The following is a 25,904-nucleotide window of genomic DNA, read 5'->3' on the forward strand; positions in this document are numbered from 1 at the left end:
GAGCACGGCATTGGCTCCTGCGGCACTGTCAAAGTAATCGTGCCAACTTCACCAAATTCCCAGAGGCAGGAAACTCGCAGCGAGGAGACGTGCACCTACGCAAGTCTGAGAAGATGCTGGCAATACGGTGGCATGACAAGAGAGTCGTGCACATGCTCACCACCGTACATAAGGGGGAGATGAGAGACAGTGGGAAGGTCGACCGTAGGACAGGCGAACCTGTGATGAAACCTGATGCTGTGTTGGACTATAATATAAACATGCGGCTGGTGGACAAGTCCGACATGATGATTGGTGAGATCGACTGCCTCAGGAAGAATACTAGGTGGTACAGGAAAGTTTTTCTGCATCTCATAGATATGACGATGCTGAACGCCTTCATCCTGTACAAGATGAAGGTAAAGCCACCCAAGTCCTTCTCCCTGAGGTTGTTCGCCAGGACTTGTGTCCAGCAGCTGCTGGAAAAATATGGTAAGGTGCAAGCAGCAACTCCAAGGCGCCATCCAGTTACACTTCCCGACCGACTTGAGCAGAGGGCGTATATGGAGCGGCACAGACTTGAGCTAATGCCTGCCACAGGGAAAAGGAAGGCTGCGATTCGCAGGTGTCAGGTATGTGCGCATACCACACGCCGCACACCTGAGCATAAACGCACCTCTTGGCAGTGCGCTGAATGCCAGGTTCCCCTCTGTGTAACCTGCTTCTTCGATTATCACAGCCAGAAGCAGTTCTAACAGTGCAAGTGTGGAAGCAGAATTATTTGGAAATAATGTGTAAATAATGTGTAAATAATGTGTAAATAGCAGGTGAAAGCAATGGATGTTCAGTTCATATGATTGAACAGTGTACTATAGTTTCATCTTACTGAAAGTGACAGTGAATAACATATTGTAAGTAAAATAGAAGGGTAAATATTGAAAATAGAATAGAAAATGTAAATAGTAATGTAAGTAATTAGTAATATAAGAATATGAGTACAAATAATTTATGTTATAACAGTGAGAGTGAATCCGTGGCTCTTCATTATTTTACTGACTGAAAAATAGAATGACTTCAGTGACAATAAAATAATACGACTGAATGAAACTTATGGAGAAAAGACTCCAGATATATATAAGTGTGATATAGTAATAGAAATATAAAGTGTGAGGGGTTTTATGAATAATAAATGACAGAGTGCCTAGAGCGAACTAGCGCAAGTGCGGCGATCAGACGCGCTCGTAATTTCCATTGCTTTCACACTGTTTTTTTTTTAGTATGGATCCCAAACTACTTGAAAATGGTAGAATAGTGTTTATAGTGTTTGTATCTGGCTGTGGTAATCATATAACGGGTTGTCGGGAAGTGTAAAGTGGAGACTTAGTTACCCTACTTCAGAGGTCTCCACAAGTCCTACGGAAACTGACGAAGGCTCAACAATCATTCCAGGAGAAAGCTGAAGGTATGTGCTATAAGCATATATAATTTTATTATTCTAGGACTAATAACTGATTTTTAGCAAATATTTTTTGAGAGTCTCTCGGAGCCCAAATAACCCCGCGGGACACGCAAGTAATTGGTAAACAAGCCCGCGGTGTAGGGGTTAAAGTCCTCTAGGGACAGTGCCCCAGTATCCAAGAGAGGAGTGCATGGTGTAAAATTGTGTCATCATTTTTCCAAGCCATATAATTTCTTGCACTTTCCTAGGCAAATATGTATGTTTAGTTTCAGCGTGGTGACATCTTTCGTATATTGACTCTTTCTACCACCAGAATGTTATTTAGCTTAGATGACGTCTCTGACTGTAAGAGAGTTAGAAAACGCTTTTTTCTTTTTCTTTACTTCTTTTCTATTTTTTTTCTCCAAAGCCACTGTGACTCAGCATTTATCATGTTTTCCTTCTGTTGTGGTTCAGATCAAGCCATGGCAGACATTACAACTGGGTGCTTGTAGCGTGTCCATTCACATGTTTGTAATTGTCCATTTAAGTACATGTATATTTTTACAGTCTGTCATTTTATACCAGTGACCTATAAATCCTGACACACACAAACATAGCCAATACAGTTCTTCATCTTTCACATGCACTGCTTTCACTACAGATGCCCCTTCCTGACTTGTACATGGCAAACATGAGGAGAGGTTATTGTGATTTTCACTCACCCTAAAGGTCTGGTTCTTTTTATCACAAGATGATTTTTTATGACTAGAAGTACACCTTTGAAGTCATTGGATTAATCCCATCATGCCAGGGATGTCTGATTTTATTTTGTTTTAACACCAGACATTACTATTCAGCTGAAAAAAAAACTGCAACTTTGATACCAGAATTCTGGATGTTTCACTATATCTGAAGTGCCAGCACAAATGTTAACAAAATAAATGTTTACAGCAGTACTGTATATGTATTGTCAGTAGAAGAAGAACCACAGAAATTGTTTACAGTGTTGCTCAGTATGTTATTTTTTTTTCTTTGTTTGATTGTGTTAGAGGAAGGGATGAAAATATGATACCTGGAAAGGCTGTTGGAAGTTTAGTAAGCAACAGTGTCAAGAGATTAAAGCCACTTGTATGAGAGTGGAAAATAGTCCAGTATAATACTGGGTACAGGAAGAAAAATTTAGAAAATACAAGGGGAATAATACAAGGACAGAATACTCTGGATACATGTATTTTATGGACTTCACTGGATGGAAGATTCCAGTAGCTGCATGGAATACAGTACTATACTGTACTGAACATAATTATAATAGAAGTAGGTTTGTGTGTCTGTCCATCTAAGTCCTTGTTTGCCTTGTCAGGAATGTAGAGCACCAGAACTAGGCTACTTATTCCTGACATTTAAGGTGACCAGCCTCACTCTTAAATGGCATTGCATGAGCAGTAAACCCCAACCATCCCTCAGATGGAAACCATTTCAGACCCAATCTGATTGGAGTGTTGTAACTTACCAGACCACCAAGCATCTGTTTGGTTATACTGTATAGTTACCACCCAACATAGTAAATGGTTCAGGAAACCCTTTGGCTTGAATCACTTGAAGGTTGCACTACATCAAGTGAATGGGTGGGAAGCATAGTCACCTACCTGGATACTGTATATTCTAAACTTTCATAACTCGACTTTGTACTCTTATGCCCCAAGTGGATAATATGAGATGGACTACAGTGTCATAAAGTAGGTGGTGATAGTATGGTATATTGAGGAATACAGTATTAATAACTCAGTGCATTGACATATTATTTGTTTTTACCACCACCAGACGATTTGTTCAGTTTAGGAAAGCCCTTTCCTACTGAATGGGTTATGGAAGGCCACATCTAATCCCTTCAGTTGTAAAAGTCTCTCATAGTCTACAAAAAATTTCTTGGTGGTAATATGAAGATTTTTTTTTCTCCCTGAGTGAAGAGGTTAAGTGTTACGGTGTTTCAGACAGTACCTGCGAGGGCGTGAGGACACAGTGAGGTACATAGTAACGAGCCTTACAGATGAAAGCTGCTCTGAGCTTTGTGAGGAGCTGCTAGTGGCCACACCTTTGGTGCTGGATGACTGCCCCACTGAGGATGACCCCAAGGACCCCTGGCAGACTTGGACCCCTGACCCTGTACATGCACAAGCATGTAAGTTGCCAATATTTACCTTATAAATTTAGTTTCTTGCATTCCAGTAAGTTCTTGTCCAGATGAGCATAAGGTTGTAACAGTAACAATAATAATTTTATAGCCCATCACTACCCAATACCTTAAAGGCTGTAACACACTAGTGCCTTGTTTCCCCAGCTTTTAGTGTTGTCTTAAGAAGATAATTTCCTTTCCCTCATAATATATGAAGGTGTTAGAAGGGGTGAGAAAACATATTGCACTTAACATGCAAGATGGCAGAATGGTATGCTTCTTGAATACTGTGCTGAATAATATGCAAGTCATTTGAATTTTCATGTAACAAAGAAATTTCAGATTATTCTCACTGAAATATTCCTCATAGTTCCATCTTTCACTTACATCAAGAATGATTGGGTAGTAAGTACACTACCTTTGCCATTTTTTTCATTCATCATCCAATCCTACGTTGCCCCATGAGGAGCGTAGGAGTCCGGGGCTAGGCAAGTTGGTCCTGATTTTTAAGATGAGAGTGACCAGCCTTACTCATCCCTGAGTGGCATTACGTGAGCAAGTAAACTCCAACCACCCCTTGGATAGAAACTTTCACCGACTCATCCGACTGGAGCGCCATACTTACCCACTAAACCACCAGGCACCAAAATTTGGTTATATGGTTACCATCCAGCATAGTAAACAGTTTCCTGGTGTATTAGGAAACCATTTGGCTTGTCACTCAGTGTAGAGTCATCCACAGGCAGAAGGAAGAGGAAAGCATGAAGGAAAGACAGAAGAGGGAGTGTAAAGTCACCCTTAGGCAGAAGGATGAGGAAAGAATGAAGGAAAGAAAGACAGAAGAGGATGGAAGGAGAGAAGGATGGAGAAGATGAAAGGGCAGACACCTGAGAGCAGCACTACATTGAGTGAGTGGATGGTGAGTGCTCCCACCTACCACTGCCCTTGCCTTTTCAAAAATTCCCTTCCTCTTCGCCAGGAATTCTATATTTACTGATAGATACTTGTCACAGAGGAAGTAGTTAATCAGGATGCATTTCTTGCACAGCAGCACAGGTATATTCATAGTTTGTCCACTTCATTTGACAGAGATTTTCATCATTTCTAGTTTTTGTAGCTTACTGGCATAACATGATACCATATCCTTTCTATGCACTTCTTTGTGACTGATGCAGTGTTTTAGTGTGAGTCTTTCTCTTGTTCAAGCTCAGCATTCAAGATGAAGTAATGGCAGTTTTAGCTGCATTACAGAATTCAGGGTGTAGATATGTAGCATTGGACTTACATTATTCTTTCTGTCTTTTTAGTGAAATCAAAGTCACAGCGTACAGCAGACATCATTTCAATGCTGGTGAACATTTATGGCAGTAAGGATGTGTTCATCACAGAGTACCGAACCATCCTGGCTGATCGCATCTTATCACAGTTCAATTACAACACTGAACGGGAAGTGCGGTACCTTGAACATCTTAAAGTCAGGTCAGTCCAGTGGCATCCCTATACCTGTTTGGTGTTTTTGTGTGAAATAGTGTGATTTTATATTCCTAATTTACCAGGAGCTGTGTAGTTTCTTTATATTAAAGTTACTAAGATCTTCTATTTTTTGTGTACTTAATACAGTGAACTTAACTGCTTCACTTGAATGTCATCTTGTTTTGTTGTATTGCTGTCTGCAGACAATTTATGCTGCTTAAGAAAGGGTTGTTGTTCCTAATGGATAAGAATGCGGTCTTCAGTAATCTCTTACTAAAAGGTGTCTCTGCCAGCTTGTACAGTATGATATTCCACAGTTTCATTAAATCCACTGGGGCATGCAGTAGTCTGTAAATTACTTATTCCTAACACAACACCATCTGATGGCACCAAAGGAAGACACAGGAGAGTTTATGAAAATGGTGTACATTATTGAATTGTTGGCTGTAGAAAATTACTTGGTAACAGAGAGATGAGCAACTTATAACTCTGCAGGTGAGAGACTTGTCAGATGAGGAGTGACTGAGAGAGTGTAATAGATGTGTAAGGACAGAACAGCGTAAGGGCTCTCAATACGGCACACCCCTGTGGAAGAATTCTCAGAAAATGGCAGAGATTTGGTGGGTTAGATTACCTGATAGAAAGGATAGATGAGAGGTAATGTAGTGAATCTGGTTGAGCAGGTAGAGGGAAAACTCCTCTTATATCAATTTTTATGACAACCCTTTCATAGAACTTGATGCATGCATTGCAGTACATACAGTATGTTCATGTCTACTTTACAGTGATGCAGATGTTACATCAGGTTTTATGTATATTGTTCCTAAGGGAAGAAGTTTCAATTATTTCTTGTCATATTCTAATGCATCATGATGGGGACATACGTGGAACAAAAAGAAGCAGTCGGCAAGTCTCTACTCCTTCTCGGGCGTAGAGGAGAGGTGCCAAAAGCTAGTGGCTCATTTGTCTCGCTGTGACAGACTTTCATTTTCATTTTTTTCATTGAGAATTGTTTGTTGTGTCAAAAATATGAAAACGCCATTTGAAAACTCATGAAAGACAGAATATATGTGAATAATGCTTTTCTTCATTCATTGCACAAAGGAAGCCATAGCCTCATCTTTTCAGTTTGATCTGAGTTTGCAACACAGCAGACATTTAGGAAGCCACTAATTATGCGGCACCAATATGCCATTAAAACCATATTATGATACTTTTGGTGAGGTGAAATCAGCCAAGACTGAAAATACAGAATATTCACCGGGCAGTGTATACAAATGCGTTTATTTTATTCATAAAATAGTTACTGGGGTGAGCATGAAAGTGTTAATTATGCATCCAGGCAGTCCTTATTTTAAGTTAGAGGGCTGTTCTAAAATAGGCCTACTACAACTTTTTGTATACATCTGGTACTGCAAGTTTGGTGAAGCTGACAGTTTTATAGGTAGGAATGAAACTTTTAATAGCACTCTTGCCATAATTTACTGTGGCTTTAATTTAAAAAAAGAAAAAATGCAAGAAAACTACCCTTTAACATGAGAGGAAAAGAGCACTTGAAATAATATCTTGCTTAATAATAAATTTCAGTGTTTACTAGTGAGGTAGTTGGTTAGTTACCTGATGGTGATGTGTAAAATTTGTATTTTATTTTTTCCAGATTTGGGGAGACACTTGCATTATTACATAAGTGTGAAGTGATGGTTAAAGATGTGGCAGATTCCAAGCGCATCAACAGTTCCATAAATTCAGATGAGAATCCCCGGAGAGAGAAGCAAAAGTTCCCAGTCTGGTGCATGATTCTTTCAGCACAGTTCTGGCCTTCATTCAAGGAGGAGCGTCTCAAACTGCCTGAGGAGGTCACACGGGAGTTAGACATCTACACAGAGGCATTCCAGGAGCTGAAAGGCAATAGGACTCTCAACTGGAAGCCTCATTTAGGACAGGTATTTATAAGTACACCTTTAAGGTGTACATCTTTTGCATGATCATTGTCATTGTTGTCTGTGTTGTCCAGTTTTCATTATCATCAATGCTGTAACAAAGATCTGAACCATAAGTTAAAACAGAAGAAATACAATATGTTAATTTATTCAATTTTTATTTTATAACAAAGACAGTATACACTGCATGATCCAGTTATATTGACAAAAAGCCCTCAATCCCAGTCCTGTTCTTTGACTATAATCATTGTCATGAACTAGATCATATAAATTGCCTCTCCTCAGTACATAGTATGCTTGTATTTTATTTCCAGTTTATACTGGCCATAGGACTGGATGATGGTTGGATGGATTGAACCTAATATCCTCGTCCTTTACTGCCCAGGTCTCACTACCACACAGCATAACACATGCCACATACAAAGATCTGGCATGTGTTAGGAGTGTAATGTTGTATGGTAGTGAGATATGGACAGTAAAAGAAGAGGATGCAGTGGTAAGAATGATGTTGATAAGAATGAAATAGAAAGGGCACCATTGTTATTATGGGTTTAAGATTATGGATTCAGGTACAGTCAGGGACAAAAGTTTGACTGATATTTCACCTCTTCTGATTCTCACTTTCTTCAGCTGGGTGATATTCCTAAGCTGAGAGAGACTTGCTAGGTATGTCAGCATATATATGTCTCTTTGATATGATGTGTTGGGGAGGAAAGTGATGGATATTTCTTAACCCCTAAAGACCCTGACTATTCCCCCAGCCACATTTCGGGTCCTATTTTTCAGCTTTCACTGAAGTCAGTTTTGGTCTTACAGATTTCAAAAGCTTGAATTTACACACCTGTAAATGTATATGTCACTGTCATATGTCTAATGGATAGTTGCACCATCAGCTGTCAAAGATAAAAAAAAGTCACTCCTCGCATAAAATGAAAATAGGAAAGTTTTGGAAAATACATTATTTTTGCCAAATAACATTACAGAAATCACTACAATTAGTATGAATTATGTGCCTAGGTGTGAAACAAGTTGAAAGAATGAACATTAAAAAAAAATAAATATGCAAGATAAATATAAAAGGAATGTTCAGCCTGTCCAAGATCGTCAGTGTTAGGACTTTATGTAGTACAACCCAAAACTGACAACCTTCAGACATCGATTTTTAGGGTTTAAATGCAAAGTAGAACAGAGGAATAGCAGTCAGTCTTTGTCTGTAGTTGTACAGGGTGTGAGAAAGCAAGGTAGCTATGGAAGTTGCTGAGACATGGTAATTGATAGGGAGTCAAATTGACAAAATTACACTCCTCATGGGGCAGTGTAGGATTGGATGATGGATGGGTGGATGGATTATTATTACTACTATTATTATTATTTTAATTTTTTTGTAGAAACATGTGAGAAAGATTTAGCACTTTTTTTTTTAAATAATAAATCAGCCATGTGCATGTGGAGTGCATCTGTAAAGAAGTAAAAATATGGGCAGATGATTAGGCCTCTGAGATGGAGCCAGGATTTTGGAGCTTAAATGATAAGTGAATGATTGTGTGGTTCTTTTCACTGGGCATAGTGTTAATAATTCTCACACTTTTCTAATTCTTTTCTAGATCCTACCTTATGCCATCCTTAGCTTGTAAAAAAAAAGTTGATGATGATGACTTACTTTCTTCAACAGGTGCAGATTGAAGTGGAATTGAAGAATCGCACTCTGAACCTGACCGTGACCCCCACACAAGCCACCATCATCTACCACTTCCAAGAAAGGAGTCGTTGGTCAATTGAGGATCTTAGTTCAGTGACTCAGGTACCAAAGACAGTGCTCAGGAGGAAGATTACATACTGGCAGACTCAGGTGAGGAGAGTGATATGAGTTTTTTTTTATTTTTTTCCCCTGACACTGGGCAAAAGCTTCACAGCATGCTACCAAGGCCCAGTAGTCCTCCTGCATGCCATTCACCATTATATGTCACCACTTCGGCGCTAACATCTACCGTCGATACTGAACACATTCTAGGGCTGTCTCACACAGGACTGGTATTAGCGGGGTATTTTTACGACATGTCGGTGGGTCTTCTGGTAGGTCAGTAAAGTCTGATTTAGTGAAATTCAGATCCTTAAACTGTTCCCTTCCCCAGCGGGGATTTGAACCTGGGTCCGATGGGACTGCAGGCCACCTCTCTACCGATTGAACCACCGCCTCCCCCAGATATGCCAGCTTTTATCTGTAAACTGCAGTATAGGTACCGTAATTTTTATTCAAGAATTGCTGTGATATGAATTAATGCACTGTTTTTTCATAGCTTTTCATTGAATACAGATGTGTTCCTGGAATCTATAATGATAAATGAAAATTATTTACCTTAAATTAACAGTATTGATCAGTATTGGAATTTATTACTGAAGCATTTCTAGGAATGGCCCAGTGAGTCAGTCAGTCATGCCTGATTTTCACACATAAAATACATAATTTTTAACAAAACCCATATGGTGCATCATTTCATGGAAGCACCATATGACCCTGCATCTTTTGGTACAGTAATTCTATATGTACATATTCTCTCAAGTTGGAACATTCATATATGGCTAAAATTTAGCACCATCACCACCACCACCACCGCCATCATCATCATCATTATCATCATCATCATCATCATCCCAGTTCCAATTTCTGCTTATGTAGGAAGGCCATCAGATAGCTTAGTGAAATGGGCAGCCCAGTCATTGACATATTATTCAGTCCATTGACATCCTGGCTCCCTCTCAAAAGCTTAGCCATCACCCCCCCCCCTTTTTTTTTCTTTTTTACATGTGCTTTTTATACACCTGTAGGATGGTAATTCTTTTGACTCCTGAGTTTAAAAATACATACCAAACCCTTGTCCCGTGCATCTCCATATGTATCTCAGGACACAATGGCAGGGAGGTGTGTTATGTTTGTGGCCACCCCCTCCAGAATTAAGGCTTCTGTCTGTAGGCCTAAATAGATTCATAGTTGATTGGAGATTTTATAATTGCATATTGCTACCAGGAGCATAGTTGAACTCCTGCCCATAAATATACTGGACTGTATTAACCAAGCATCATGTCCCTACATTCCAAAGGAGGTAATGGAGAACTGGCTGTTACCATTATGTACCAGTGTTCCTGGCATTGACAAAGAGCCTACACATTGTGGCGCTGTGCACCCTAGGTTAACCAAGGCAATTGCACTCAGGATCCAAACCTCCTTATATTTCCGTGCACCTTGCCATGGGGTAAGACTCTGGCTCGGCCCTGGTGAGGTACTGCGTACTGAAAGGGGATGCTGATTCCCTGCAAGGTATATGTATATTGCATATGTTGCCCATAGAACAGCCCACAGAAGAAGTTGTTTACTAGTGATCGACAGGTCTGCTTTGCCAGGCCGACCAGGGCTGAGCAACAGTAAGAGCAACCAATGTTTCAAGGACAGTTTACAAGAATTTGTTTTTTATAAATATTTTAAATGTTATACTGGATATCCTTATCATATCCCTAGGTGGGAAAAAGAGCGATGCTACTGATGATAATAATGACACAGTGAGTGTTTTTATATTTTCAGGGTGTGCTGCAGGAGGTGGAGACAGATGTGTTTGTACTGGTGGAGGGAGAGAAGGCAGGTGAGGAGAGGGAGGCAACAGTGGCAGGAGTGTCTTCACCCAGCTTGGCTCCCCCAGCCATAGAAGAAGATGAGGCAGAAAGTGTGATGGCATCTGCACAGGATCAGAGGGAAGAGGAACTCCAGGTAATTATCAGAGTGTATATGAGGGAATGATGGATGGGTACTTGCTGTTGTAATTCACCATAAATTGCAGGTATGTCATTGTTTTCATCATCATCATCATCGTACTTACTCAGTGCTCTGAATCTTAGAGTGGGTAAGGCTTAGAAGTAAAGTGTCACAGGAAAAGTAGAAGACATAAGCCGAGTGCACAGCAAATTTGATAAATACAGTACGTCCTTTTATTCATATTAAGATCCTAGGAAGTCTTACCTCCAACCCATATGCTATGTTGTCCCTAAAGGCACTGTTTAACCCCATCTTTACCGAATTTCCGAAATGTGTGCCCCTGTACTCAAAATGAAATGTCGGCAGCGGAACCGAATACGATCATGAGTACTAGGGTACTCACGATCATTATAGGGGCCTATTGGGCTTCCTTTTCCTCGGTTTGGGTGCTTTGTGATCCCATGTGTGATGACATATGGCAATTTTGTCACTGATGCCGCACTCCCCTGCCATATGCCCCTTCCATGCCCCTGCCATGGGGCATAGTTTTGTGAAAATGACTCAGATATGTTGTGTAGGTCATTGTACCCTATATATTTTGAATTTGGTACATATTATGCCCTATAATACGTGATATAATATAGCCAGATAATGCTTCTTGGTAAGGGGACTCCCGCTAGCTTAGCAACAGTGGTGGTACCGCGGGAAAGTGTGTGAGAGCACGCCGTAGTGTTTTTCAAGCAGCCAAACGTGTCGGTGCTTTTGGATTTACTTCTGTGCCATGGCGTCCTACGGCAATGAATCTGACTTGGATAGTGACTTAGAAGTGTCTGACGATAACGAAACAATCAGACATAACTGTGAGCGACTCTGATGAGGAGTACATGCCCGAGAATGACGGTGAAGTGAGCGATAATAGTGGGGAAAGTGATACTGATTCTGGTATCAATTTGGCCTTGAAGCGCATCACCCCACCCCCACCTTTTTGACCTGCCTGTCTCCTACCTAATTCTTCATGGATCTTCTTCATACTTACAAGGTAAATTATACAATCATTATTCTCTTCCCTATTCATTGATTTATATCTCTATCTATTATATTTATCTGTATGATTGTATGTTTACTAAATCAGTTGGTTAGACATGTAATAGATAGATAGATAGATAGATAGACATTATCTTAACATATCATAAACACATCTCGTGGTCAATATCTACTTACCAATACAAAAATAGGGAATATAAAGCAAATAGAAACGATATAATGATAAAATAAATACTACCCCACGAAAGAGCCACGCCTGGGAGAAATTTGGTTTGGCAGGGAGGATAGCTGAGCAGGGGAGGGGGGGATGTGGTAGCGAAGGGGTTAAATGCCTGTTGGTAGAGTCATTCCACTGTCCCAAGTTGAAAAGAAATTTTGATATTAGAGCACTTTCTCGTGGATAACGAGTATTGCCAAACATATGATGACACCTACCCATACCTGCTTGCTGTATAAATGGAAACATTCTTTGAGAAGTTCTGATTCTCAGTGATTTTTATTTTGTGCCTTGGTTGACAGTTTGTTTTTTGCCAGCTGTAATTGTACCCCCTACCATCATGATGGAGTGGTTAGATTTCCCAGTGGAGAAAAAATGTGTTATAATGGCTTTAGACCATGGACTCAAGAGTTGTAAAATTGCAGGAAAAATATAGAAGCTCATGGGTGACCATTATGCAAGCGAAGAATGACACCAATGTATATTTTGCGAAACTTCAGCAGCATGCCAAATATTACAGTATAATGGCTGGATGAGAGCCAAGGATAAAATGACCAGGGACTAATGGTCATACATAATTACAATACTTTTGTTTCATCTTTCTGTAGAAATAATAAATGGAATGTATTGTTTGGTACAATGAGCAAGCCAACAAAACAGTATTTGCAGTAGACTTTTTTTTTTTTTTTTTTTTTTTCCAGGAAATTTCCATTTTTACAATATGGGTTTGGCAGGGTTCATTTTTTGGGAGTAGATTTTTGTTTTTATAATCACCATTATCTTTTTTTATTATTATGATCATCATCATCCAGACCTCTCTACCCACCTAAGGATGGGGGAGGTGTGATCCAGAAAACAAGGAAGGAGAAAGCATAAGAAAGGCAGAACTAGCAATCAACAGCATGCCCAGTGAAGTGGACCAGATGCTCAGTCACACACCATTCAAACCCCCAGAATCCTGGTTCCACCTCACAGGCTTTTTAATAAGATGCATTTCACATTACCTCCTAGATCAAATGAATATGCCAACTTTTTGAAGTGGGGGAGGGGGTGCCAAAGCTTTGTTTTGTGTTTCTCTGTGCATCATTCATCTAACCATGAGTCCTCACGTCAGTTCCCTAGCCTCATCAACTTGTCATCATATCATCCATCATCATCTCTGATGCTTTGTTCCCTCCTGTGAACCGCAAAACAGGAAATGGCCGTGATAGAAATGCCTCTGGGGTATCTTATCCTACACTCAACTCTCACTCTCTCAAACATTCCTCTTCCCTGTCCTCCTGTTTCACCAATATATCGTTCCACTCCCTCCTCCATACTACATAAGGTCTGCCTCTGCCAGTACTGTTCTCATTCTCACATCTTTTGCACCCTATCTGTGTAAATTCTAAGTACATGTCTGAAGTATTCCTCTCAGTCTACTCAACAATTCCACATCACCCTTATAGCTCCTTCTTCCATTCCATAATGCCCATAGTTCACTGTTGCGTACACCTTCCATCCTCCCCGTGCCTGCATCTGATCTAAGAAAAGTCGTTTCTACAGCCTACAACCTAGAATGCTCTCTTGTCACTCACTGTCCAGGTTTCATTCCCATGCAAGAGTATTGGTGGTAACACACTTTCACAGTGGGGTCTTCTAACCTCCATACTATTTCTCCTACCCTTCAATATGCAGCCAACCTCTTCAATTACTCTTCTCCCCTGAAGTGATCTCTCCATAACTTCAACCTCAGTTTGCCGTATTTACACAATATAGCTCCGTGGTACTTTAAAGCAGCAACCTCCTCAAGCATTTCACCTCCTGCAGTTCATTTTGTTTCTTCTTTCTGCCTTGAACTGCCTCCCAAAATCTGTCGTGTCATACTCTTTGTTTTCACGTGCCATTATCGTAAAGTACTTTCTTCATATTCACTTTCAGTTTTCTTCCTGTGTAGACTGTATCAGTCTCAGTCACCACATTTTGCAAGTCACTCTTACTTTCTGGCATCAAAACAGCTTCATCAGCATTCAGGCAAGCTACAAGACTCCATTCATTGCCATTTAGCTTCAGTTTTATTCTACAGTATACTTGCTGTCCTCACTTTCATCTCTTTAACTACTCCATTTATATACGCATATTGAACATGCATCCTCATTTACCATATCAGTCCACCATTTTGTTGGCCTACCATGCCTCTTCCCAGCTTCAGACTCATTGAAGAGTATGCTGTTCAACATCCATTCTACTCATAAATCCAGTAATCACACTTTTCAGTCATGTTGTCAACTGACATCCCAACTCCACATCTTTCACAAATCACATTATTTCGTATCCTGTTCATGTTATGCACTCCAGACTTATTCCACAATAATCCCAGCTTGACTGCTCATGTTCTTGATTTTTCATTTTTATATTACACCAAAATATCACACTCGTATATTAATATGGGTACCAGCACACCCTCTTGTAATCATCTTGCAGCCTCCAGGCTCAGAGTTCTATTTTGTATCAGGGTCTTCAAAGCACCACCCACATTTCTTCCTTCAGTCACTTTACTTTCCACTACCTTTGCACATTTACCCCTCTTTTCATGTCATTGCATGGTACGTGAGTTTGTGAGATACATAAACTCCCTCTCAAATTCAAGTTTATCTCCATACAACCAGAACATCAAAGTGAGAGTCACCTTCTCTCTCACTGACCATTAATTTACTTGTATCTGCATCTGCTTTCAAAGCACAACACTCACAAGTATCCACAGAGCTCTGTACCAGTATTCAGAGCTCCTGACCACCACTAGCAAGCAACACAGCTTTTTGTTGTAGTTGTTGTGACTCCATGGTCATCATGACATGAACTCAGTAAACTGCAGACTCAAGAAACCCTTCTCCAGCAGTCCATCATCTTCCTTTCAGGGAATAGGAGGGGAGGGGAGAGGAGGGACATTTGTATGACCAGGCATCGAATTGATATGTCAGTGCCATCACATGAAAGCATCCCTCTACAGCATCACTTTCTGTATTAGTAAAAGCTTTGGTTGCATTATAATGTTCATGAAGTGTTGCACAGTTGTTGTATAAGATGACACAGGCACTTTTCCATATACTGTCGAATTGCACAGTGAAACGTAGAAATTTTGTAAATCAAGATCATAATAGCATGGGTTCCCTGGGGATATGTCAGTTAGCCAGCCTGGGTTACTTTTATGTGATTTTACCTAACCATCCCAAGTCCAGACTTAGCCTACTAAATGTTCATAGTCACCTACAAGTGCTCGTGGGCCCTTCGGGCCCTCTCTCACTTGGTCCAGCGGAGGGCTCTTGCGCTGTGTGCTCACTTTCTTGTGCTTCGCACTTGTTTCCTCATTTTTCTCGCTCTTTGCACGCATGTTGCGATCACTTCAGGTAATCCGAGTAACGTTTATGTGCTGTTCTAGTCTCACGTTGTCACTATTGGCCATCAAGGCGACATCGAAGGGCCCCTGATGATCCGTTTATGTGCTGTTCAAGTCTAATGTTGTCACTTGGATTTTTTGCAGCTAACCAATTGATTGTGTTATTTGCAGCTTCGGGAATGGAACCCAAGTTGTCTGCACGCAAGTCCGAGATATTAACCACTCGGCCACGACAATCGACCGGATGCGGGGAGCCGCGTTTTTTGGTCAAAATTTGATCGTTCATGAATATAGTAAACGTTTTTCAATCGTGTTGGGACCAAGTTTATTCACATCAGCGAATTTTTTTTTATTTTTGTGCCAATTTTGGTGCGATTTGAATGTGTAGTTTCAGCTGCCCAAAATACACAGACACACACAGACACACGGCTACTGCTATAGTACTGTATACCTGTATTAGAAAGCACCACAATACTGCCATGATAAATGACTGCAGAAAGATTGTTGAGCATAAAACTTGGCAAACTTATAATTTTGTAAGTACAGTATACACACACTCCTAAGTCATAAACTGTTGGAGGACTTAGTCCTTTTGTATTACTCTTTACATGTGTCTCTTAATTTTAGTTAAAAGAAACATTATTGTCATTTTCAACTGTAATGCACAGATCATACTAAGGATAGCTACAAATGGTAAGCAAAACTTTGAACATGGATTATGCAGTCACTTTGTTTACAGAGTGACCAGCGGATTAGTTTTCTGGCTGTTCACACCTTTCAGTCAATTTCTGTCACCTTAAAACTCAGATAATATGAGTTGTCATTCAGATTTGTAATGCACAGACCCAATTGAGGAAGTGGTGATGATTGTTGTGATGATGGACTACAGAGTTCCTGCTGACCATAATGTTTTTCCAAAACATTTGTGAAACTAAAATCTGACTGGTTGCATGTGGAAACAGTGCATCAAAAGTTGAAGATCGTTAAAGCGAAAGACCATCTGGTATATCAGATGATCGTATAAAAGGAGGTTCCTATATGTTGTTCTCTGTTTAATGTTGTATGAGCCATAAGTGGTATTTTTTGCAGGTGTTCTGGTCTTATATAGTTGGGATGCTGACCAACCTAGACTCACTGCCTTTGGAAAGAATTCATGCTATGCTTAAGATGTTCGTACAAGGATCGGTGGAGTGCAGTCCTCAGGAACTTCGTGCCTTCCTCGACCGCAAAGTTAGACACCACCACCTTATCTTCACCAATGGACTTTACAAACTACCAAAAAATTAGATATGCATTACCTTCAGCATACCTTAATTGCTTTGTGGAAATAAAGTGTGCTTTAATTTGTGCTGGTAGTTTTATTACTGTATTATACTGCTCTTACAGTTTATGAGACTGAATGTGGTAAAATATACTAAGTGAAAAGTAATCCCTGGAATAGGGTGAAAGAATTTGCTCCTCATATCCCTTGCAGGCCTAGACAGACGGGAGTAGGTGGCATGAATTAGCAGTCATTTACTCTCTACTGTATTTCTTATGTGCTAGCAGAAGCACTGTACAGAGAACTTTGAATGTGAGCCACGTACATACCCAAAGCATGGAAAAAATAGACAGATTTGTATGGCCATGTGGAATGTGAAAGGCATGAACGAGGACTGTCAAGTGGTGGAAGCGGTGAATGTGTAATTTCACCATTCCTACAAGAAGTCAGAATTGGGCAACTGTCTCTTCATGAAAGGAATCACCAGCTTAATCTCTGCTGGTTTTGCAGCCAGTGTGTTTCATTTGCCAATGAAGCCGTGTGCCATAAGGGGACTTCCATAGACATTGAGAACTAAGTTAATGAGGTTGGTGCAGCAGTATTCGATGCTATGAAGGTTCTTTCAGATAAACTGAGTACATCAGAAACAAAGGTTTGGTTGCCAGCCAAAATTATGCCCAGACATTCACTTAAGTACTTTTGAAATCTCTTGAGGACAGTGAAAAAGATCTGCCAACAGACACTGTGGAGATTAGCAGTCATGGTGAAAAGAAAATGGTTCACAGCCAGCACCAGATTAAATTAGTATGGTTGTAACAAAGTGCAGAAATGTGGTGTGCAGAAATGTGGAAAGAGATGCTTATATGAAGTGGTCAGAATTCAAGGGGCTTCTATGAGAGTGTAAAAAATAAATTAGGTTTGTTGTTAATAAGTTCTCCCATTCTTTGATTTTTCATGCTCTCTGGATGCTACCTTATTTCTTCCTTGGGTGAGAAAAAGAGTTTGAGATGATAATGATTTTCATGTAAGTGTGAAGTGGAGGAAAGGAAAAGTAGGGACAGAGGGTGTCTTTAAAAAATCATATCCATGGTGTCCAGCAAGATTTTTGAGAAACAAGGAGGTAATTGTAGGGCAAATGTTGAATAAAAATTGTTTTATCAGCCTGTATCCAATTCTCATATATAGTATGACAGAGCTACAGTTACTTGCAGTCTTTTGGGTTCATTATGAGGGGAATTGTTTTCACCCAAAATGTCATCAATAATTGTAGCTCCATAACAGTCGAGATACAGCATTAGTTACTAAAATTTGGCCTCAAGAAATAACCTCATGAACTTGCTATAAAAAAAATTTTGCAGGACAGTCTTTTTAGTGCGAATAAGAGAGTGGAAGATTACATAAGTGAGAAAGAAGAAGTGAGGAAAGTTGACTGATGGTATAAAGTTGGTTTGTACTACTATTATTTTTTTGTGTGTGTGTGTGTGGGGGGGAAGCCTAATGACAGAGAATAGGGTGATATGGAGATAGTTTGTTCTTGGCTACCCCCTCTGAGATTAATGCATCTGTCTGTTGTTAGGTAGATACATAACTATTTCATAGGTCACTGCAAGCATATTAAAGCTTTTCCAAGGCTTGTCTTAGATTTCTGTCATAAAACCTTTGCATTCAGTAAATATTTTAGATACAGATTTTTCTGTGTAGCAGATGGGGTGCCCACCATCCATTCACTTGATGCAGAGCCACCATCAGGTGTAAACACTGAGCAGTAAGTGAAATGGTTTATTGTAGCCAGAAAACCATTTAATGTGTTGTGTGGTAACAACATCAAGGGACATTTGCTAGTCTAGTTGGTTAGGGCACTCCAACTGGATGTGGTCCAGAAAAGTTAGCTTATAGTGGATGAATGGGGTTTACTACTTATTTAATACTACTCAGGAAAGTTACTGGTCACCCTTGCCTTTAATATTGGTACTGTGTGTCCTAGTCCAGGCCCCCGTGCTCCTAGTGGGCCAGTAAAGGGCTGGACAATAGATAGAGAGATTTTGAAGGCTTGAATGATTTGTGTGTGAATGACTGTGTTGTCCATTTCACTGGGCATATTTTACTTTGTCAAGCAACGTTGGGTCTGGTTAGTACTTGGATGGGTGACCGGCTGGGAACACCAGATGCTGTTGGCATCCCTACGTCAAGTGGGGTTGGTGGAGGATTAGTGCCCCTCTCTGTAAAACAATTAACTCTAAGCCCTTGGCCACCCTGTCTGGGATACATGGCGTCTGGCAATGAATGAATGAATGAATATCTGTGCATCTCCATCCCACCCCACTTCATTTCTTTCATGAGCAGTGTGTTGGATGATGATATGTACATTTTTGGTCAATTTTATACCAATGTTCAACTTAATTCTGTGCTGCAGTATTGATATTCATGGTTTATTTTGTTGTTAAGCACATACTGTAAATGTGGAAGATTATACCTGTGACCCAGAGTCAGGTTTCTGGGGATTTGAATGGTGGGTGAGTGAGTGTGTGATCCAGTTCTTACTTTATCATGGTTTTCCGTTTTGCTTTCTGGACCCTGCCTCACTCCTTCCAGAATAGGAAAAAGAGAATGGGATGATGATGATCTTGTAAGCTGTTGAGATCTGGATGTATTTTGATCTGGACAAAATGAGATGAGTTGTATTTACTGAGAGTGATTCACTGAATATTGTGCAGTTAGGTAGGAAGGGGTACAAATGATGATGGTGATGTAAGCATGTTTAAATGTAAATACAGTAAAGTATGTTTTGTTACTCGTGGTCCCATGCCATACAGATATGAACCCAGTGAACTGTAGGCTGAACATGCCCTTCTGCAGTTTTACATCCTCCTTTTGGGGGTTGGGGAGGGAGTTGAGGGGTGTTTATAGAACCAGGCCAATGAAGCCATCTGTTTACATCAGTGCCACCATGTGAAGGCATCCCTCAGGAGCACCAGTAGTAACCAAATACAGTATCTAAAAAAATAGATGGTGATGGTATAGTGGGTAAAGGTGCTTCTACTAGACATACCGGTAGCCCGTAAAGGGTATAAATTAAGGAATGATTTGGAGTTGGTAGCATAAAGCCTCGGAGGGAAGAATTACCGGTCATCCTTGCCTTATATATCAGTACTCAGTAGCCTGTCCCTAACTACCTATACTCCAGGTGTGGCAATAAATGTCTATCTATCTATCTATAGCCCGACGCCCTAATCCCGCAAAGGGTGGCCGCAGACAAAACGCCTCCAAGTCACTCTGTCACCAACCATTTGACTCCCCTCCCCCCAAGTCACCCCCCCCTCACTCATATACCTCTCTACTCCATCCCTCCACCTCATCCTCGGTCTACCCCTCCCTCTCCCTCCCTCCACCTCACCTACATACACCCTCTTAGTCAGTCTTTCATTCTCCATTCTCTCCACATGTCCAAACCACCTCAGTGTATTTCTCCTAATCTTTTCAACCACATCCACATTTACCCCACAACGTTCCTTCACTTCTTCATTCGTCAACCTGTCCCTCCACGTCACTCCACATGCTCCTCTCAAGTAACTCATTTCCACTGCTCTCACTCTTGACTTGTTCCCCTCTTGCAAGGTCCACGCCTCGCTTCCGTATGTCAGGGTAGGGATCACAATACCATCATGCAATGACTTCTTAACTTCCATACTCACCTCCCTATTTCTCATCACTGCTTTCAGTGTACCAACAACCTTTCTTCCCTGCTGTACCCTTTCACGTACTTCATCCCCCAAAGTTCCATCCTTACTCATCACACTACCCAAGTACTTGAATGCACTCACATTCTCCATATCCTCACCATCCAACCTCACTGCACACTCTGTCTAAAGCAATAAAAAAAAAAAAAAAAATCTAAGCTTCCAAGGTGCTGGAAAGGCATGCCTTCACATGGTGGCACTGATAAAACAGGGCAGCTCACTGCCTGGTTATATACAGTAAATCTCACTTTATCCCCTTCATATGTCTCTAGAAAAGGATGATGGGCTTAAGGAGAAGGGCACCTTCAGCTTACAGTTCACCAGATTCATGTCCAGAATGAGCCGGAGCCATAACAGCAACAATTTTCCCCCAGAGCACTATCCAGTACATCCCAAAGGAGGAAGCAAGGGTCGGCAGCTTGCAAGAATCATTCCTTCTAAGGAAACCAGACAGTAGGGAGCTGGAATAAAGATCTGTTGATTTCTTTCATGCATTTAACCTGAAAAAGATCTCTGGCACCCACTAGCTCAGCTTATGACCAAATGAAAGGTAGTCAGATTGGAGGGTTAATTTAACCAGTAGTGTACTTGCTGAGACTCCTTCCTGCCTCATAATGGCTCATCAGAGGTCATGCAACTACTATTTAGCATTCAAGTTGTGGGAGTGGCATAGAACCATCAGATGAAAACAAACTGACTAGATGCCTTGATACAGTGTTCATAAAAACTTGGAGGTAATAGACAGGTGGAGTCGTTATTGTTGTTGTGGCCCAAAATTCATCTTCAAAATATGGAACTGATGGACTACTTACCAAACCTGCAGCCCTTCTCTTGCGGTGTGTCATCCTCTTTTTGGGAGATAGTGAGGTAGAGTGAGGGATGTTTGTATAACCAGTTAGCAGAGCAACTGGGCTATTGCAGTACCACACTATGAGGGCATCCAAAACAGTAACTCAGGAGAGGAAGGTATAATTAAGATGCATTAGTTTCTTTATGTCTGGACACCTTGAAAATTGAAGGTTGAGACAAGATTCTTTTTACTGATCTGTAGCAACTGATGAACACTAGAATATGGTACTGGTCACAAAGAAATGCTTTGAAAGGATGTATAGCCATAGCATTGTCCTTTTCTGTCACTGACCTACATGGAACAAAAGCTTAAGTGCAAAAAACTGCACCAAGCTAAGGTGAAATGAGTATAGTTGGCAAGTGGAATGACTAGATATAAAATGAAAACAGGCTAGTTAGATTTTAGAATTTAATGGAGGTGTGTGTGTGCTGTTTGTCAGTCTGAAAGTTAAGACATCTTGTGGCCCAAGGCATAGCTCTTATTTGAACACAGTGAACTGCTGACTTAACTCCCCCTTTTCTTGCAGTCCAGTTTTCTCCAAATGAGTTGATGAAAGCTCTAATTCCTCCAGCTTGAAAAGTTTGTTCAGCAGGGAAAAAAAAAAAAAAAAGGGGGGGGGAACTTCGCTGATTGCGTATTTTAAATGTTATTCTTGCCACATTTTGATGATTTTCTAGTTTTTAAGAGATTTTACTAAGTAGGAAGATTGACTATAGCCTTCATTAACCCCATCCTTACAACAGGTCATTCTTTAGTTGAATAAATCGTCATAAGAGAGCAAGAATAATAGGCTATACTTTGCTCTTTTCGTCCTAACGATCTAGATTAACCATTTGCAACCAGTTTGATTTAGCTCGGCAACAGCATAAGGCAGTAACTAACTGGCTTTGCATTCTCTGCATATGTCACTTCCTGAGTAGTGTCATTTTTTTTATTTTATAATTGATGTACTGTATTGTTATAACAGCGTGCAAAATTGGGAAATTGCAGTTTTAGGCAAACTTTGTGTAAAGCAGTTTTGACATAGGCCTACTGTTTTTATCTGATGGAACTGAACTACTCCCACAAGATGAATACTAAGTCGTGGTTACTTGATGTCTGATGAGCATTTTGAGGTAGGAATGAGTCTCATTGGTTACTATTATAGTTAATTCCACCTTCCAGTTTCATTATATTTGGCCATGACCCAAGTCAAAAGGCTTTAGAAATCGTTTTCAAGTTAGATAAACGCTCTGTAAGTCAAACTGAACGGGAATAAATTGTTTAAGGAGCAAGAATATTGTAAAAAGCACGTCGTGGTGCTGAAGGAGTTAAGGGAGACTTCATAGCGTGTCTTCCTTAGTGACATATTTAGTTTATTACACCCTGTCATTCCCTTGTATACTATTTATATCGTTTTAATATCGGCAAAGTTTGCTTCAGTAACATACAAGAGGACATTAGGGTGTAACATGCAGAAATAATTGCTAAATAAGTGACGTTAAGACCTCTGATTTTTCTCATCATCTGTAGTTTCCCCGGTGTCCTATGCACGGAGTGGCTTATGCTGAAAGTTACCGTTCCGCTCAGTGCGCATGCGCCAAGTGGCCATAACCCTGATACCGTCGGTAAAGACTTCGAAATTTTTGCTTTTGTAGGATTGTGTTAAAATTATCCCTTTATATTTTGCAATAGCTTCTTATCCGTATATCTTAGTCGTTATCTAGCGTGTGGCGTTGAAAGTTTTATATTTATTCCTCTTAACATCACGTCGGGACGATCAGGTAGGTGACTGGTCATCATTGGAACGTGAAGGTGAAGACTCTGGTGTCGGAGGGTGGGTGGTTGTTTGGTGAGTTGTCTTTGTTTTTATCCTGCAGAATCCAATATCTAACATTAGACTAAAGCAGCCACAAAGATAATAATTAGTGTTCCCTGTGGAGTTACGTGATGAGCTATTTTGAGGTCTTAAGGTGAAATTCTTGGAGACTTGGACGGCTGTTGATAAGTCTCAGTATGGCCGACGAAGCCCATGAATTAAGGCAAGCTGCTGCCCTTGCAGCGCCTTCCCGTATAGTCAGTCGATGTTCTCTTGCAGTTCACAGAGTCAGCGAGGCGCGGAGAAAAGTGTGGAGGTTTGATTCGTGGATGGATACTGCGTTTGCGTGTCCATCACTCCACCCAGTTAACAGGCACCAGTCCAGTACCCGGTAGTAGGCGTGGGATAAGCTTTTATAATGGCTCCCATTTTCTTATGATGATGATATTATTATTATTATTATTATAATGATAATTATTATTACAGTACGGTATTTTATGTACAATACTTTTTTCAGTTCTTGAAGTCTGTGTCCTCGCTTTGCACATCACAGATACGACTGACTTGTACTTCACAGCAATTCACATGGTATGTACGGTATTTGCTGACGTTTTGTTATAGCTATCATTAGTTCCTTACCAAACGGGTGCAGCCTTTCTACATTTTCTGTTGAAATGAGTCTCATAGGTTGCATGTTATTGTCCCTGGATTACCCCAGCTACTGGACATTTTTATAAGCTTACCTGTTAAAGCTATACATGAGGATTTAGAATGTGAAAATATTCTGCCAACGTCTGTCAGTAGCTGGCCATATTTAATGTTCCTGATGCCCATTTTTTAATTTGAATGCTGGTTGTCAAACGCAAGTAAGGTTAGGTTAGAGTAAGTTTGGTTTGGTTAAATCATTAAGTTTCCCATAGCTTTGACACAGGATACACTAATAGATCCTGTTGGAGCGATGGTTGGTAAAAAATGCAGCCAGCCGGAGTGATTGACAGTGAACACTGCCGCGGGTGACCTGGCTGCGTCCTTAACTACCCCAAAATAGGTATATTTTCGTTTTCCTATCCCTTGCAGTCTCAATTCAGCATTTAACTAGTTGCATATGTATTAAAACTACTTACCTGGAGATCATGAGTTTATGATGTAGGTAGGGTTGGGCTAATTAATTGGCAGGTAATTGGTAATTGACCTAGTTGGCCACATTACCAATTAACCCCTAAACTGCGGGGTTGTTTTGGCTCGACTTTCATGTCTCGCGGGCATATTCGCGCTCCGACAGACTCTCTAAAAATATTTGCCAAAAATCAGTTATTAGTCCTAGAATATTAAAATTACATATGCATATGGCACATACCTTCAGCTTTCTCCTGGGATGTTTGTTGAGCCTTCGTCGAGTACCGTAGGACTTGTGGAGACCTCTGAAGTTGGGTAACGAAGTCTCCACTTTACACTTCCTGACAACCCGTAATATGATTACCACTGACTGATATTATCACTAGAAACACTATTCTATGATTTTCAAATAGTTTTGAATCCATACTCCAAAAAAAAAAACACTGTGAAAGCAATGAAAATTACGAGCGCGTATGACCTTCCCACTTACTCTCGTTCGCCGCAGGTGTTCTGTCATTTATTATTCATAAAAACACTCTCACTTTATATTTCTTTTACTGTATAACACATATTTGCAGTCTTTATCCATAAGTTTCCTTCAGTAATAGTAGTTTATTGTCACTGTAGGCATTCAGTTTCTCTTTCAGTAAAATACGTAGCATTCACTTTCTCGTCTTGTATACTGGCGTTGAGAGCGAATCTGTCACTTTCACTTCCACTTTCATAACTCATAGTATTCATACATACTAGAGTGAAACTTTCACTTTCATTACTCCTAGTATATATACTCGTATTCTTATATTACTACTCGTTTACATTCTCTATTTTATTTACATTATTTACATTTCTATTTTATTTACACTGTGTTATGCACTGTCACTTGCAGTAACTTATAAAACTATTTTCCACTGTTCAGTTATACCAGTATTTACATTCATTGCTATCACTTGCTGTTTACACATTAATTACATTTCCACTTGCACTCTTTTAGTCACCAGAAAGATCGTAGTCACTTGCCATCATTTTCATTGATAAATTAGTCAGTTCACGTTCCACAGCAGTCACTTAGCCCTTTACCCCTTTCCACATGCGGTTTAGTAGGGGGTAGAGGTCACAGGGCCCTTTGCATGGGGCTAAAAAATGACGGAATTGGACAGGCGCAAATCCGACGTGGTTTCACCTTGAAAGACGACGGTAAACTGAGCACTGTGGTGGCCTAGGGGGAGTGCAATGCTGCCAATGTCAGCGTGGTGACAGCTGCCAATATATACGCTATGAAATGATTGGCAGGAAATCTAGACAATACATAATAAATAAGGTAGTTCCAGGTGAATGTAAATATCACTTAGGCTTCTCCCTTCCTTTCTTATATATATTTTTATTACGAGAATAGATTATACGGCATATTTCAAGGGGAAATAAACAGGGAAAATTAGTGAACGAGTGCACGTGAGGTGTTGTCGGGTGATAATTAGCCAATTCCAGGTGTATGGCACTATCACTTACCCTATTTCTTTTTTGTATATATTATTTGGTATAAGAATAGGGCATAGGGCTTATTTTGATGGATGAAACCAGTGGAAAATTCCGGGGAAGATTTACTTTGCGCAGCACGGCCGAGCAGGCGAGAGGGGAGGTAGGGAGGGGAGTCAAGAACGGGGAAAAATGGACAAATTGTCAACAAATGGATGGGATTACAGATGAAATTGGGAGTGCTGACTAGTGTTGGACACTGGGAGTACTGATAGATGATA

At 40.4% G+C, this 25,904-nt stretch overlaps 1 protein-coding gene across 1 annotated transcript in view; it reads left to right on the forward strand.

The window, feature by feature from the left end:
• mr (anaphase promoting complex subunit morula) overlaps positions 1-16,675 on the forward strand; it is a 53,568-nt gene extending 36,893 nt beyond the window's left edge. The window contains exons 10-15 of the mRNA XM_080279516.1: positions 3,412-3,599; positions 4,901-5,072; positions 6,724-7,009; positions 8,679-8,855; positions 10,584-10,766; positions 16,478-16,675. Of these exons, the coding sequence (XP_080135642.1) occupies positions 3,412-3,599; positions 4,901-5,072; positions 6,724-7,009; positions 8,679-8,855; positions 10,584-10,766; positions 16,478-16,675 (1,204 nt within the window). The remainder of the gene's footprint in view (positions 1-3,411; positions 3,600-4,900; positions 5,073-6,723; positions 7,010-8,678; positions 8,856-10,583; positions 10,767-16,477) is intronic.
• Positions 16,676-25,904: the final 9,229 nt, after the last annotated feature.

This window comes from Coenobita brevimanus, chromosome 79 (genome assembly GCF_032717465.1).
Source record: "Coenobita brevimanus isolate Jiangsu-jjx chromosome 79, ASM3271746v2, whole genome shotgun sequence".
Classification (NCBI taxonomy): domain Eukaryota; kingdom Metazoa; phylum Arthropoda; class Malacostraca; order Decapoda; family Coenobitidae; genus Coenobita; species Coenobita brevimanus.